Genomic DNA, 16,330 nt, shown 5'->3' with positions numbered 1-16,330 from the left:
AACCTGTCCACCATCTCCAAGGCACAAGTCAGGAGTGTGATGGTATACTTTTCTCTTGTCTGGATGAGTGCAACTCCAACAACACTCAAGAAGCTTGACACCATCCAGGACAAAGCATGCCACTTGATTGGCACCCCATCCACAAAGATCCACTCCCCCACCACCAACACACTGTGGCTGCATTATGTACCATCTACATGATGCGCTGCGTTGCAGGAACTCATCAAGGTTCCTCAGGCATCACTTTCCGTACTCAGAACTGATGCTATTTGGAAGGGCAAGGACAGCAGATGCATGGGAACGCCATCATCTGGAAATTCCGCTCTGAGCCGCACACCATCCTGACTTGGAAATGTATTGCCATTCCTTCATTGTCACTGGGTCAAAATCCTGGAATTCCCTCCCTTATAGCTACACCACATGGACTGCAGCAGTTCAAGAAGGCAGTTCACCACCACCTTCTCAAGGGCAACTAGGGATGGTCAATAAATACTGGTCAGCCAGCAATGCCCACATCCTATGAATGAATTTTTTAAATCCTCTAGTCTTTGAAATGGGGACTTTTGAAGATGTTTTTTTACTTTGTTGATGAGAATGCAATGTTAGAACCTGACGGAGAGGTAGTATCTAGATACCCTACTTCCCTAATTACTGATAAAGAATCCAGATACTATTGACATCCAAACTATATTTCAAAAAGCAGAGGGAAGGCATTTGCCTTTCTCTATCATGTGGATATTTTCATGTATATTGTATGAAATGATCCAAAATGGTGGGCCAACTTTTCATTTGGCTGCAGAGGCAGGACCACCATTGGCCAGCATGCCAAGCTCCCGCCACCGTCGCACCCCTAGGCAAATTCCATGGAGGTAGGAATGGGGGAATGAGAGTTGATGGCTATCTGGCCACAGGCAGCGAGAGGATGAGACTCCTCGAGGCAACCACTTAATTGACCCTCTTCTCAAAAATTGCCCTCTGGGTCCTGGCTTTGGCAACAGCAGGATTGGGACCTGCAAACAGAAATTTCCTAATTTTAACTTGCCATTATACTTTATCAAAATTCTTGCAGTATGCTCCCTCTTACAATATTTTGGGCAAGATTCTCTGGCCTCCCCTCAGCGTTTTTCTCAGTGGCAAGGGGTCAGCGAGATCTTCTGCTCCCGCCGCTGTCAATGGGAATTCCTACTGAAGCCACCCCATGCCGCCAGGAAACCCGCAGCGAGACCAGAGAATTCCGCCAGCGTGAATGGCTGGAGAATGCTGGCCTTTATTTCATTCACCGTCCAGTATGTAGGTTTTAGTAGTCCATCTGGTTCTGTGGTTACCATGGAAAATGGCACTGCTTTAGAGATACAATACTGCTGCTCTGGACCCTAAATATTAGGCCTTTCAGAAGGAAGGAGATTTTCAATTAAAGAATTGGTTTTGGATTTGAAACCAGCTACCAGTGCGAGAAGACAGAGTCCCAATTCACTGCTTGATCTTGTTTCACATCTTTCATTTCAACTCCAGCAAATGAATGGAATACCACTTCCAAACTTTTTCTATCCTTGCAAATATTAGTCAACAATTTGCCCCAGTCTTGAAAAATACAGTTGCCAGGAGTAAAGAGGAATTGAAAAAGAAAAGCAGCTTATTTCCAAATTTGAGTTTGATAACAATAAGACAAGTTTAACTCCGCAGTGGTTTTAGGTTAATAGACTGCACAACATTGTAAAGGGACACTCTACTCAGAAAGTGAGCACTTTGATTCCAGTCTGCCCTCCGTTAACTGACCGCACAACCAGCTAGCTGCAGAGATGTAAATTGGTCTTGGTTTTCCCAGGGTAAATAGGAGGAACTTTATCCAAGGATCCTGCTTTGGTTGTCATCTAGTGACTCCTGCTGGTAATTTCATGTAGAAAGATGTCAGATAAGGGTGGGACTAAACTTGCTTGTGATGCTGTCCATGATCAAATAGTTTGTCAACTAAACTCACTGTCCAGCCAGAAAAATAATAATCTCTTGGACAAGATGTCACAGGGCTATTGGTGCATACGGAATGGGCACATTCCTATTGGGGTTAAAATTAGAAGATGTTTGAGGGAAGAACAGCTTGGAATAAATTACAACTGGTAAAGATTTGACCCCATGAAAATTGTTCTGAAATGTATATTTATTGTCTTTGATTTCATAAACTGTAATCGTAATTGAATATATAAAACCTGTATACATTAACTGGACTAAGATCTTTCCTTTTTCGATTTCTAGGACTGTAGGTCCAACTAGATCTTCAACAACAAGCCAATCTAGCACAACCTACACAACTCCCATCAAAAGACAAGGCAACATATATAAGGTACGTCATCAGAAATACATTACTGGGTGAAGCTTTTGATTGGGCCTGTGACTAGGTGCAGGTTAGGGTGATGTGTGATTGCCCCACAGGAACTTTGTGCTGTTTGATAATCTTTGAGTACCTTATGTGCTGCTGAGTGGCTGCACAACCAGCAGGGGACCCAGGTTCATGCAAGACTAATGCCAATTAAAGCTAATCTGCACCTCTTAAAGGGAAGTCTGGCCATATTTGGATCCTGGAAGTGGCTGGGGAAGAGCCTCTGATAGAAACAAACAGGGGGCTAGGGGAAGGCTTGTAGGTTCCCAGATACAGTGCTTGAAGCATCAGTGTAGGATACAGAAAAGAGGAGAGAGCATGTCCATCTGGAGGAGGGCCGGAGGCCCTCAGATACATACTGTGAATGCAATGGAAGCAAACAGCTAGGGAGGACCATTCCTGGAGTCTGGCTCCAAAAACTTGGATACACTGCCAGAAAAACATCAGCGATCTCTCACAAATGATCAAGGTCAATGAATTCATTGTCAAATGCTATATCTTATCCATTGCACCATGAAGCTCTGACACTGCTCAATGCACCACAGCCCACATTGCTCAACCATCAGCAACCTCCAACAATCAGGACTTGTGTCTAACGTTCATATGCTCCACCTCACCCTTACACACCACAGCTGCAAGCTTCACACTCACATTTCGCAGCTTCCACATACTTTCAGCAATGACAGGCACGTCATCCAAACACATTGATACACGCGCACTGACACTCTTGATTTTTATCACAAGAAGGTGGCAGATGACAGGAGGAGCAGCAGAGAACCAGCAGGGGATAGGCACAGCTGCGTGTCCTCGCCTCCTTGGGGAAGATGGAGCTCAGCATTATTGGTGGAGTCTCCACTTCAGCCATTACAACCACCAACACTGAAACCATCCACATTCCTACCTTATGCCTCTTTCCACTTCACTATCATTCTGCAGTCTGGGATGATGTACAGATTTCAGATAATGTAACCATGCACGTCCTACTTTACACCCAACTGCCTATCCTCACCCCAGTACTGTGATTTATATAAATGATCTGGAAGAAGGAGTAACTGGGGTGATCAGTAAGTTTGCGGACGACACAAAACTGGCAGGACTTGCAGATAGTGAGGAACATTGTCAGAGGCTACAGAAGGATATAGATAGGCTGGAAATTTGGGCAAGGAAATGGCAGATGGAGTTCAATCCTGATAAATGCGAAGTGATGCATTTTGGTGGGAATAATGTAGGGAGGAGCTACACGATAAATGGAAGAACCATAAAGGGTGTAGAGACGCAGAGGGACCTGGGTGTGCAAGTCCACAGATCTTTGAAGGTGACGTCACAGGTGGAGAAGGTGGTGAAGAAGTCATATGGCATGCTTGCCTTTATAGGACGGGGCATAGAGTATAAGAGTTGGGGTCTGATGTTGCAGATGTATAGAACGTTGGTTCGGCCGCATTTGGAATACTGCGTCCAGTTCTGGTCGCCACACTACCAGAAGAACGTGGAGGCTTTGGAGAGAGTACAGAGGAGGTTTACCAGGATGTTGCCTGGTATGGAGGGGCTTGGTTATGAGGAGAGATTGGGGAAACTGGGGTTGTTCTCCTTGGAAAGACGGAGGATGAGGGGAGACTTAATAGAGGTGTATAAAATTATGAAAGGCATAGATAGGGTGAACGGTGGGAAGCTTTTCCCCGGGTCGGTGGTGACGTTCACGAGGGGTCATAGGTTCAAGGTGAAGGGGGGGAGGTTTAACACAGATATCAGAAGGACATATTTTACACAGAGGGTCGTGGGGGCCTGGAATGTGTTGCCGGGCAAGGTGGTGGAGGCGGACACACTGGGAACGTTTAAGACTTATCTAGACAGCTATATGAACGGAGTGGGAATGGAGGGATACAAAAGAGTGGTCTAGTTTGGACCAGGGAGCGGCGCGGGCTAATTGTTCCTTGTTTCTCGTTTCAAGGCTTCATTCTATGATCATCTTGCTGGTGCCAGTACAGAGCGAGACTGCGGATAGTTGGGAACCTGTCTCGGGGGCAGGGAATTCATATGGTGTTCGTGGAAGTGGAAATGACTAGGGTTGGGAAGCATTTTCCGATCAGGGCCAGTGTGATCTCCTGGACTCGTTTCGATCGCCTCAGGGGGTCGGAGAGGAATTTCCCAGATTTTTTTTCCCCATATTGGCCCTGGGGTTTTCACTCTGGGTTTTCGCCTCTCCCTGGAGATCACATGTTCTGAAATGGGGGGGTGGGGGATAGTTAATAGGTTGTGATGAACAAAGCATCGTAGCTGTGAGGGACAGCTCGGTGGATAGGATATTAGTATGTAGATAGGCTGGAAAATTGGGCAGGGATCCTGGATTCAGGATTCAATCCTGGACCGGGGAGCGGCGCGGGCTTGGAGGGCCGAAGGGCCTGTTCCTGTGCTGTATTGTTCTTTGTTCTTTGTTTGTACTCTCCTTCTGCATTCATGCTTCCATCGACCCAGAACCTGCTGCCTAGCCAGCTAGCAGTGCCTGAGGATGAAGGCCCAGAGAAAGAACAGACCTCGGAGCAATTGTCACTTGATCCAACACTTGCAGTCAGTAGTTCAGACACTGGCATTCTTGAGTATACACAGTAGGAGTTTTAACAACACGAGGTTAAAGTCCAACAGGTTTATTTGGTAGCAAATGCCATGAGAATGTGAATCTCTACAGCCAATCAGGTTGGTTGTAGACCTGGTTGGCTGTAGAGCTTCACATTCTAATCAGTATTCTGTAACTTGATTTTGTGTCTCTGTGCCCTGTTTGAGAGCAGATTTCCACTCCATCTGACGAAGAAGCAGCGCTCCAAAAGCTAATGGCATTTGCTACCAAATAAACCTGTTGGACTTTAACCTGGTGTTGTTAAAGCTCCTACTGTGTTTACCCCAATCCAACGCTGGCATCCCCACATCATTCCTGAGTATCTGAGAGGATAGTAAAGAGATCTCCACATGGTGAGTTACTGAGCTCGAGTGAGCTGCAGTCAGGCCAGAGTGAAAGAGTAGTTCCACTTCCCTGAGAAGTGAGGTCAAGGATGCATTCTGCTGTAGAGGACTCAAATTTGAACTTTGATTTGGCTTCTGGAGGCATACGTCATACTGCTTGATGTATTGGCAGAGTAGCCTGTTGTCACCATAAGGAGCATGGAGGAACCGAGCTCCAACTTGGCACAAGGTTTGCACAGAGCCCTCACTTTCTGCACAGAAATGGTGACCAACTCCCTGACAATACCTGTGGACCCAGCTATGATGCAGCATCTGCTGGCTAATGTCTCAGCTTCCATTGCAGAACAGGCAGAAACCAGCCATTGTCTGAGTGCTGAGGTCAAAGCTCAGACTGAAGTCCTGCGATCCCTGCTTGTTGTAGTGCAAACCCAGCTTGGGTCAATGCAGGCTCAGGCTGCTGCTATCATGGCTGCACATACCGGTGTGCAAAGGGACATGCAGGGTCAGACAGCACTCCAGCAATTTGTCCTCCAGTAATTACTAGGATTGCTGAGATGTCACCCCATGGGAGGAGCAGTGACTCTGTGTACAACAGAGCTGTCAACCTCTCTCCAAATGATAGTGTGTATATATACAGGGCCTCAGTGACCAGCAGAATGTAGCGATGCATGGCAAACTCAGATATGTCGGTGATGTCACTTGTTCCAAACTGGAAGGAGCAATTGGTGTAGAAGGTGTGGGCACCAGTGACCTTGACGGCTACTAGCAATGCCATTCTCACCCTGATGTGTGGATGTAAGTCCGGTTCAAGGAAGTGGCAATGTTCTGTGACCACCTCATTGATGAAGCACAGACATTACTGCTGGCTGAGGTCCAGGTAGAAGTAGTTTCTGAGGAATTAGGTGGGTATGGTCTCCTGGTAAGACCCTACCTCTTTCTGTCTTTGTTAAAAGCTGCCTCAGCTCCATATCCCAGTCACACTGCACTCAAGATGAACCATATCCCGCATGACTGGAAGCAACTGATTCACCCAGATGTCTTTCAAAAGCAAGCAAGACTGTGTCATTGCACCGCCTCTTTTCTCCATTTTCCTCATTGCAATACTGCACCTCGCCTCCAGTAGATTACACACAGGCGCGAAGAAGGGAAATTGTTCAATCTACACTGCCTTCAATCCAAAACCAAATCTTCTCCAATCTCGGTCATGGAGCTTCAATATGCAGATGATGCAGAGTGTCAGCACTCACTCATAAACTAAGCCCCAGGTCATTGTCGACTTCTTCTCCAAAACATAGGAGCAAGTGGGCTTTTCAGTAAACACCCAAAAACTACAGTCAGCTTTCAACCGACTCCCACAGCAAGATCCTGGAAAATGCAGACTAATTTCCTTAACTTGGGAGCCACCTCTTGAAAAAGGGCGACTAAGGTGACAGCTCAGCCTTTGGTCGAATAAGGAACAGACTATTTGAGGACCAGGATCTCAAACATGAGACCGAGATCTTGGTTTACCAGGCAGAAGTGATCCCTGCCCTCCTAAACACTTCTGAGACATGGACATCCTATAGCAGACACTTTAAAGCACTTCACAAGATCCTCCAAATCCAGTGGAAAGACAGGTAGTCCAACAGCAACATTCTCTCTCAGGTCAACATGGCCAGATGTTAATCATCTAAAACTAGCCCTACTGGGTGGGAAATGTAGTTCTCATGCCTGACTCCTAAAGCAACTGCTCGACTCGCAACTCGGTCATGGCAGGAGACTTTCAGAAGGGCAGCGGAACACAAATGGATGTCCTCAAATCATCCCTGAAGAGATCAAGCAAACCCATCGACTCATGGGAATCCTCAGCTTGTGACCGACTGAAATGGAAAAGGTTTATTCAGGAAAACACCAAGACTTCATTGGGAGCATACAGAGGCAAAGTCGAGATGGGGAAGAATATGCACAAACTCCAACCACCCTAACTCTTTAAGCACCATCTACCCCATGTGAAACAAGTAAAGTAAAGTTTATTTATTTGTCACAAGTAAGGCTTACATTAACACTGCAATGAAGTTACTGTGAGATTCCCCTAGTCGCCACATTCCGGTGCCTGTACGGGTCATTGCACCTAATCAGCATGTCTTTCAGATTGTGGGAGGAAACCGGAGCACCCAGAGGAAACCCACGCAGAACACTGGGAGAATGTGCAAACTCCGCACAGTGACCCAAGCTGGGAATTGAACCCGGGTCCCTGGCGTTGTGAGGCAGCAGTGCTAATTGCACATTGAATTGATCAGGCGTCTCAAAACCATCAAACCAGAGTGGAAGCAAGTCATCCTCAATCCAGAGGGACTGCTTAAAAAGAACAAACAGCACTTCCTACTGACTGAAAGAACATCTGTCAACTCCTCCAACCACACAACACCAAGTACTTCTACTAACTCAGCAGCAGCAAAAATAAGTCAAAAGTACCTGGTCTGAAAGTTAAATGTTGATGTCTTTAAATAATATTGACTGGAGTGTGTCCTTTTATTCAGCTGTCCATGTTTGGGAGAGGGCGTTAACAGAACCAACAATATCCAAAATGATATATTGGGTAGATCAGTGCTAGACACTGATTGACGTCACGATCTGTCAGCTTGTCTGCTTTTGGAACATGCGCAGGATTCCTGCACCATTGCCCTTCAAAAGATGGCGGACAGCATGCGTCACCCCAGAAGTCACTGGGAGCAGACCACCAACATTGTTTTCATCCCCTGGCTCCTGTTATGCCCAAACCAATGGGGCTATAGAGCTGAACTTTGCAACTGTTATTTTATTAACCGCTGGTGAGTGTTTATTTTTATCAAAAATATGTAGTAGCTGTGGTTCAGTTGGTAGCACTCTCGCCTCTAAATCACAGGATTCCAGGTTCAAACTCCACTCCAGGGCTTGAACGCAATGGTCAAGACCGAGCTTCCAGTGCAGTACTGAGGGAGTGCTGTGCTGTCTTTCAGATGAGACATAGGCTGGAATTTTACTGGCACGCCCACCCCAATTCCAGGGGCAGGCAGGGCTTGGAGAACGGCATTCTCCGTTGGCCTCGGGTGGAATCGTACAAACCTCAGGCGGACGTGCAGGTAAAATTCTGCCCATTATGAGGCCATATCCTCCTGATTGGGTGGATTTAAACGATTCCATGTCACTATTTGACAAAGAGTGGAGGAGCCCTGACGTCCAAGTCAATATTTACCCCTCAATCAAAATCACAAGAAGCAGATTATCTGGTCACTATGACATTGGTGTTTGTGGGAGATTGCTGAGAGTATATTAGTCACTGTGTTTCCTCTATTGCAACAGTGACAACACTCCAGAAAGTACTTAATTAACTATTGAGATTTCAAAGAACAAAGAAAATTACAGCACAGGAACAGGCCCTTCGGCCCTCCAAGCCTGCACCGACCATGCTGCCCGACTTAACTAAAACCCCCTACCCTTCCGGGGACCATATCCCTCTATTTCCATCCTATTCATGTACTTGTCAAGACGCCCCCTTAAAAGTCACTACCGTATCCGCTTCCACTACCTCCCCCGGCAACAGGTTCCAGGCACCCACTACTCTCTGTGTAAAAAATCTGCCTCATACATCTCCTTTAAACCTTGCCCCCTCGCACCTTAAACCTATGCCCCCTAGTAATTGACTCTTCCATCCTGGGAAAAAGCTTCTGACTATCCACTCTGACCATGCCTCTCATAATCTTGTAGACTTCTATCAGGTCTCTCCTCAACCTCCGTTGCTCCTGTAGTCTTTTTTTCTTTCTCTATTAATGATTTAGTCAACACCTAATTGATAATTCCTTATGAAAAGTTTCATATGAGCAGTATTCCATGAGTACTAACTAATATGTCCTCAGCAAAAGTTTATTATAGTTCAGTTTTGTTGTGTGTTTGTCTCAGCAGGCGGGCAATCTGAAGTCAGCCAGCCCATTCGCAGCTCCGAATGAGCGAGATCAAGCTGTGCGAGGGCCACCCCGCTATCAACCAGTTCACATCAGTAACCCACTGCCAAATTCAATCGGAAGAGCAAATTTGCACTTTTCCCTGACACCTCAACGGGTCCTGCCGCCACTGAACCACAACATGGAGTCTAATTCATCAGGAGCACCAGGCAGACCATTGCCAGCCAAACCTTCCTTCAGAAATCCACAGGTTTGCATATGTTCAATGTACTGCAGAGGTCTAAAATGGTACCACATGCTGAAAAATTCAAGAGAAATATCAACAGCTTGAAAAGGGTCATCTCTCAGATCTTTCTGCAACCTCTTGACCGTTTTTACAGTAATTTGTAACAATTCAGACTATTAGTATAAACGAAGAACAATTTTAAGAAAGAGAGGATAAAATTATCCTCATTGTTCCAGTTGCTCACTTTTTCATTCTGCAGCAAAGGCTATTATTACTCTTCATTTATGGCAGCAAAGCCAATTCTTAAACTTCATTAAATATCCACCCTCCAAAGATGTGCGTGTTAGGTGGATTGGCCAGGCTAAATTGTCCATTAGTGTGTGGGGGATTAACAAGGTAAATATGTGGGATTATGGGGATAGGGCCTAGGTGGGATTGTTGTCGGTGCAGACTCGATGGGCTGAATGAACTCCTTCTGCACCATAGGAATTCTATGATCTGAATACTGACAGACAAATCGTTGTGTTAGAATTTACCACATGAGCTATCTTCCAAATATTCTAGGACAACATTAAATATTTGTAAAACACCATTTCCGAGAGTTTCAATCTGGTTTATAGTTATTTCTAATCAAATAGATTTTATCAAACCTTCTTGAGAGAATAGTGGCTCTGGGCATTGAGGTTTTCTGCTAAAGTCCTACTAAAGTTATAGGGATGGAACAGGGAAACTCTCAAAGAATTTCCTCCCACTTCCACCCCGCTCCCAAGATCTCCAGCTCCTACCACCTTTGTTTTGGCGGAGCACACATGGACATGGGTGCACTGTTTTCACTCCAACATGACAAATCAAAATTTTACATAATGTTTTTGTTACACGCTTTGAGCGATGGTGATGTTCAAGGGAAGCTGAGATAAAAGCTTGAAGAAAGTAGAAAATAAGCTGCTTATTTCTGAGGATGTGTTGAAATGCTGAAATATTTATCTGTCTGTACAAGGGAAGGAAGATAATGCAGGATAAAAGGTTGCTGAAATTGCTTATACAATGACCAGCTGTGCTTCCTTTCCTCGAGAGGAGATCTAGAATTCAAATTCCGATTAGATTAGGTCAGCATGGTTGCACAGTGGTTAGCAATGCTGCCTCACAGCGCCGGGGACCCGGGTTTAATTCCAGCCTTGGGTGGACTGTGTGTGGAGTCTGCACATTCTCTTCGTGTCTGCATGGGTTTCCTCTGGATGCTCTGGTTTCCTCCCACAGTCCAAAGGTGTGCAGTTTAGGTGGATTGGCCATGCTAAATTGCCCCTTAGCATCTCAAGATGTGTAGTTTAGGGGAATTAACCGTGGTAAATGTGTGGGAATGCAGGGATAGGGTCTGAGTAAGATACTCTATCAGAGAGTTGGTGCAGACTCAATGAGCCAAATGGCTTCTTCTTTATGACTTAAAATTGACTTTCAGAGTGATCAAGTGCAACTCTGGTTTTTAAGGGATTGTTTTGCTATTTTAGGGAATTTCAGTAAGTTGCAGTGAGGCTCATCCCTGTAAACAGCTTCTTCACCTGCTCCCAAGCTCTGTGTGTAACCCGAAGATACATTTATTTGGATTTATTAAACTAGTTAGGGTTTTAGGAGACTGCAAGACCCTTGGGTGTGTAAAGGCACCACTAAGGCAACATAGAAGCATAGGACAGAATGGTGCTGGTTTTTCTTAATTAATTCAAGGGATGTGCATGTAGCTCTTTCCTAAATGCCTCTGAGAAAGTGGTGGTGAGCTGCTTTCTTGAATCTATCTGAATTACTTGCTAGACCATCTTTGCGTCTGGAGCAACGTGTAGGGAAGACTGGATAAGGACAGCACATCAACTTTCATAGAATCATAGAATTCCTACAGTGCAGAAGGAGACCATTCGGCCCATCGAGTCTGCACCAACAACAATCCCACCCAGGCCCTACACCCCGTCACCCTACATATTTACCCCACTAATCCCTCTAACCTACATATCCCGGGACACTAGGGACAATTTAGCATGGCCAATCAACCTATCCCGCACATCTTTGGAGTGTGGGAGGAAACTGGAGCACCCGGAGGAAACCCACGCAGACACAGGAAGAGCATGCAAACTTCAGACAGACAGTGACTCAATCCGGAAATCGAACCCAAGTCCCTGGAGATGTGAGGCAGCAGTGCTAACCACTGTGTCACCATGCCGCTCGAAATATTCCTCAAAAATATTAGTGAATCAGATGGGGTTTTGCACCAATCTGGTCATTTTTTGGTTACTATTACTGATGGTAGCTTGTTGATCCAGATTTAGTTCATTGAATTGAAATCTCCCAACTGTTATGGGATTTGAACTCATGGGCAGAATTTTACCCGGCCCTGGATGGGGAGTTGGGAGGCATCCCTGCACACTCCCGACAAAAGTGGGAATTTTCCCAGTGACGGACAATCAGTTAACATAATTAAAGGCTCTGTTAAGGGCAGTTTTAGGGAACAGCATCCCCCCAGTGAATGAAATGCTGCTAGTTCATGCCTCCCTGTGGCTCCATGCACCAAAGAGGGACTGCCCCTCCACCCCCCTGCCCCCGCCCCCCCACTCCCACCCCACTCCACTCCCAGGGGTTCCCCCTCCCTCACTCAATCCCCTGAAATTTCTATATATTTTTTAGTCTTTATCTGGAAGGCCCCTGAAGTCTCCTAGCTTGCCTGAGCAGTGCCCCCTCTCTGAGTGGCAAAGGTTTCAGAATGGAGCAGCAGCATCAGGAGCCCCACCCTCTGTCCTTAGTTGAATGATGGGCCTGTTGGCACCCGATTCGGAAACTGCCTGTGGTAAAATTGACGGGCTGGTGTTGCTGCCGCCAAGTGCAGGCTCAGAACTCAACTGTTCTGCCTGCAGTTAGGTTCAGCCTATGCTTCTGAATCATTAACCCAAGTGTCTGGATTATAAATGCACTAGTATAACCATTAATCTGCCAATGTAGGGACGATTAGTCCACTCTCTGTCATGCTGGCCTTGGCATGATGTATGATTTTAAGAATGCTCTTGTATCATGAGTGAGTAACAGGATGACACGATTGCGTCTCTAACTTTGTCATTCCTTTGCCTTCCACACACAGATATCATTAAAGATCTTGCACGCCATATTACCATGGCAACAGCAGACTTTTGACTTGTTTAGAGCTCCGTTTAAATTTTCATTTACTTAATTAGTTATTTGAACATGTTCAAAAAGGCCCAAGGTGATTTGGGTCATTTAAAAAGAAAGAAACACAGCAAATGCTGGAAATTGGAAATAAAAACAGAAAGTGCTGGATAAAAAGAAAGAAAATAAACAGTTAACATTGACTTACTTGCCCACAAAATGGCAACCGATCTTTTCTCTTTGGTCAGATTCTGAGAGATCTGTTAATCAAATTTTTATTTATATTACAGTTAATGTAATTAGAACATAGCATTGGGTTTTATTATATTTTGTGTGAGGGAGGGCGGAAGGAAATGGTTTGTGGTCTTTTACATGCAATTACTATTTTTTTTCTTGTATGAACATGTTAAATCTCTTCCGATTAAACCAAATTCGTAAAAGGTTATTATTTACCATAATGAATGTGGCAATTATTGTTATTAAGTATGTTGGCACTTTGTAAATGAACGGCAAACAGAGCATTTTACAGATTGCAAGTAATTTACACTCCCAATTATAGTCATTAGTCAGCAGAAGACCCATTATTATCCTCCATTTGTATTAGTGGCAGCAAACCACATCTGATTCCAAGAACATAATATATCTGGAACTGTCACCATTTGGCAAACAAAATAATTCTACAGCAGAAAATCACATTTATAATTTAAAAAGTAAAAAAGCACAAACTCTCTACAACACTGCAGCTAAAATATTCAGTTGGCACGTTTAAAATAACGTGAATATTGTTCTATTAATTAATGTAAGCATTTTCACATAAAATACAATGTGAATGCAGCATAAATTCTCTGTAGCCACTGATTCTGACCTCTTGCTGGTCTCTGTCTCGGATTGAATCTGATTGTTTGCAATCTCAGTGTCCTATCTGACTCTAAACTGACTCCTACCCCACATTCTTTCCATCACAATGACCACCCACTTCCACCTGTCTTCTCTCTTGCTTCAACCCGTCTGCTGCTGAAATCCTCGTGGATGCTTTTGTTACCATCAGACTTGGTTATTCCATTACTATGACGGCCATCCTCCCACCTTCGACCTTTTATAAACTTGGGCTCATCCAAAACCCTGCTGCCCATATTCTAATTCACACCAGGTTCAGCTCACCCATCATCCAGTGTTCGCTTTGGTTCCAGCTCGCCAAAAGATTAGTAAATTACAAGATTCTTAACTTCATTTTCAATTCCCTCCATGGCCTTGTCCCTCCCTGTTTTGGAACCTCCTCCAACACATCATGCCTCCCCCAACTTGTTTCTCCATCTTTGTCCTCCTGTACTACCCTCACTTCCAAAAGTAGCAAGAAATTCCTGCACTTCTGCATCTGTACATTTATGAAGTATATGGGAGTTTATTTGTTTTTCTCCCTGGTTACCCTACTCTACTCAAATCTCAAGCAACTGCCGCTATTTTGTTCATGTTGATTGCAGGGTCCTTCGATGCGTAGTCCTCCACAGAAACCTCTGCCAGCAAATCCCATAAACCGGCCATCTCACCTGAATGCTCCCTCTGTGCAGCGCCCTGAGATCCAGATTAAGCCTGTCAGGTGAGTTACTTACACGACTGAGCCTTTACTCGACTGCAAGTGAAATAAACTCATGAAAGACCAGCTACACTGATGTACACTTGGTGATGGAGAGCATAAACATCCTGTATGTTTCTGAACCATACTCACAAGCAGTGTAGACCATAAGATGTAAAAGCAGAAGTAGGCCATTCGGCCCATCAAGCCTGCTCCCACTATAGATTTATTGCACTTGAAAACCAAGACAATATTCATGAGCTTGTGTATGACATTTCAATCTTCAAATGCTTCTCCATCTACTGAACCCATCATACTATCTGTGGTATATATGAAGCACAGTGGAATGGATTCACACCGGAATCCAAAATTCATTAGCTGATCAAAGTCAGTGGTGTTATATATCACCCCTGACCCCCCCAGACATTATAGAAATTCTGTTATACAGCTGTATACATTATATTTATTTATTTATCATTCATTAGTGTCACAAGTAGGCCCACATTAACACTGCCATGAAGTCACTGTGAAAATCCCTGTGTCGTCACACTCCAGCGCCTGTTCGGGTACACTGAGGGAGAATTTAGCATGGCCAAGCATGTCTTTCGGACTGTGGGAGGAAACCAGAGCACCCGGAGGGAACCCACGCAGACACAGGGAGAATGTGCAAACTCCACATAGACAGTGACTCAAGCCGGGAATCGAACCCAGGTCCCTGGCGCTGCAAGGCAGCAGTGCTAACCACTGTGCCGACAATAAATTGTCACTTTACCAGCTTGTAGATCAAGCTGCCTGCTTTTTGGGGATCTGACTCTGTTGGAAGTGTTTTCTTTTTAAAGACTGGTTTCTGTCTATGTGTGATGTTTACTAGATGTTAATATGGTTTGGGGTTTTTTTTCTCTCTCTCCCCTCCCATCTTGGATCTCCTACTACCTCCAATCATTCTCCAGTCAAGAGGCTTATAATCATTCTGCTCCTATGTCTTATGGTCTTATGGTCTTATCTGCCAGTACTGCTTTTTAGCTTCCAGCTGGGAGGCTCATTAAAGTTGACTTTCCTGTCAGTTTTGCATTACCTCCTGTGAAGAAGCATGTCGACTTTGCTTGACATCTGCTTGACATAACGAAAATTAAGAATTTGTATTGCAGGCATCAACCTGTGCCTTGCTGCTGTATGGTACAGCAGACTGGAACAGCAACCTGCTTCTATGTTTTAAAAGGTCATTTTTAATTAAAGCTCGATACCAATGCATTTCAATGACGAATTAGAAACATTTATTGAAGTTCCGGATTGATTCAGCCTTAATGGGCATTGTAGTTCAACAGAAACAAAAGACAAAATAATTGGATGCACGAGCAGAAAATAATAATTAATTCGCGCGTCACAGAAAGATCTTTTTTTTGACATCAGTTACCGCCTCCATCTATTTTCTGTGTAAGGCAGAAAATCCAAAGCAACCTTGAGTGTTGATCGTGCTATTAATTTTAAAATTGATATTTGAAATCTGAAGATACAGTTTGTATTCTGGAGACAGATGCAGAATGTCACGTTATTATTGAGTAGCTCTACCTCAATCTGTGCTATTCAATGCATTTTAATTTGACAACAAAAGCAGGTTATTTCATTTATTCTGAAGGACTGCAACTTACATCCATGTTGCTAAGATACTAATAATTCAATGTAACTATGATAAACTTTGTGTTATCCAGCATTCTAGCAACCAGAATACTCTACTAACCAGAATTGCTGATGTTCCCTCAGTACGGATTGTCACTTTACCAACTGGAAGCAATTGTGAAGTTATCTGGAACCCAAAAATATCTCCGGTCACCACAGAATGGTTAGGAAAGCTTCCAGTAGAGGCGTTGCTAGTCCTCCTTCTTTGCAGCCACCATTATCATTTTTACTTTTTCTGTTATGTGAATTATGAACCCCATCCTGTGATTGGGACATCCAATAAACCAGGGAAAAGCCAAGATGAGAAGCGTAAAAGAGTTGTGTTGACACAAAAGCAGAAAATTGAGATCTATAGAGGTATTGAAAAGGGCAAGAATTGGAAGGTTTCGATGAAAGAATATAATAATGGCTCATCCATGATGTATGATATCAGGGGTTGTCAAAGAGAACAGTTGCTGAAGATT

At 44.4% G+C, this 16,330-nt stretch overlaps 1 protein-coding gene across 1 annotated transcript in view; it reads left to right on the top strand.

Moving 5' to 3' along the window:
• adam12a (ADAM metallopeptidase domain 12a) overlaps positions 1 to 16,330 on the top strand; it is a 347,620-nt gene that overhangs the window by 325,620 nt on the left and 5,670 nt on the right. Inside the window, exons 20-22 of the mRNA XM_078223418.1 lie at positions 2,251 to 2,338; positions 9,251 to 9,499; positions 14,098 to 14,213. Of these exons, the coding sequence (XP_078079544.1) occupies positions 2,251 to 2,338; positions 9,251 to 9,499; positions 14,098 to 14,213 (453 nt within the window). The remainder of the gene's footprint in view (positions 1 to 2,250; positions 2,339 to 9,250; positions 9,500 to 14,097; positions 14,214 to 16,330) is intronic.

Source organism: Mustelus asterias, chromosome 11 (assembly GCF_964213995.1).
Source record: "Mustelus asterias chromosome 11, sMusAst1.hap1.1, whole genome shotgun sequence".
NCBI classification, from domain to species: Eukaryota; Metazoa; Chordata; class Chondrichthyes; order Carcharhiniformes; family Triakidae; genus Mustelus; species Mustelus asterias.
Note: the sequence above shows the minus strand (reverse complement) of the source record. Positions and strands in the feature narration are given on the sequence as shown.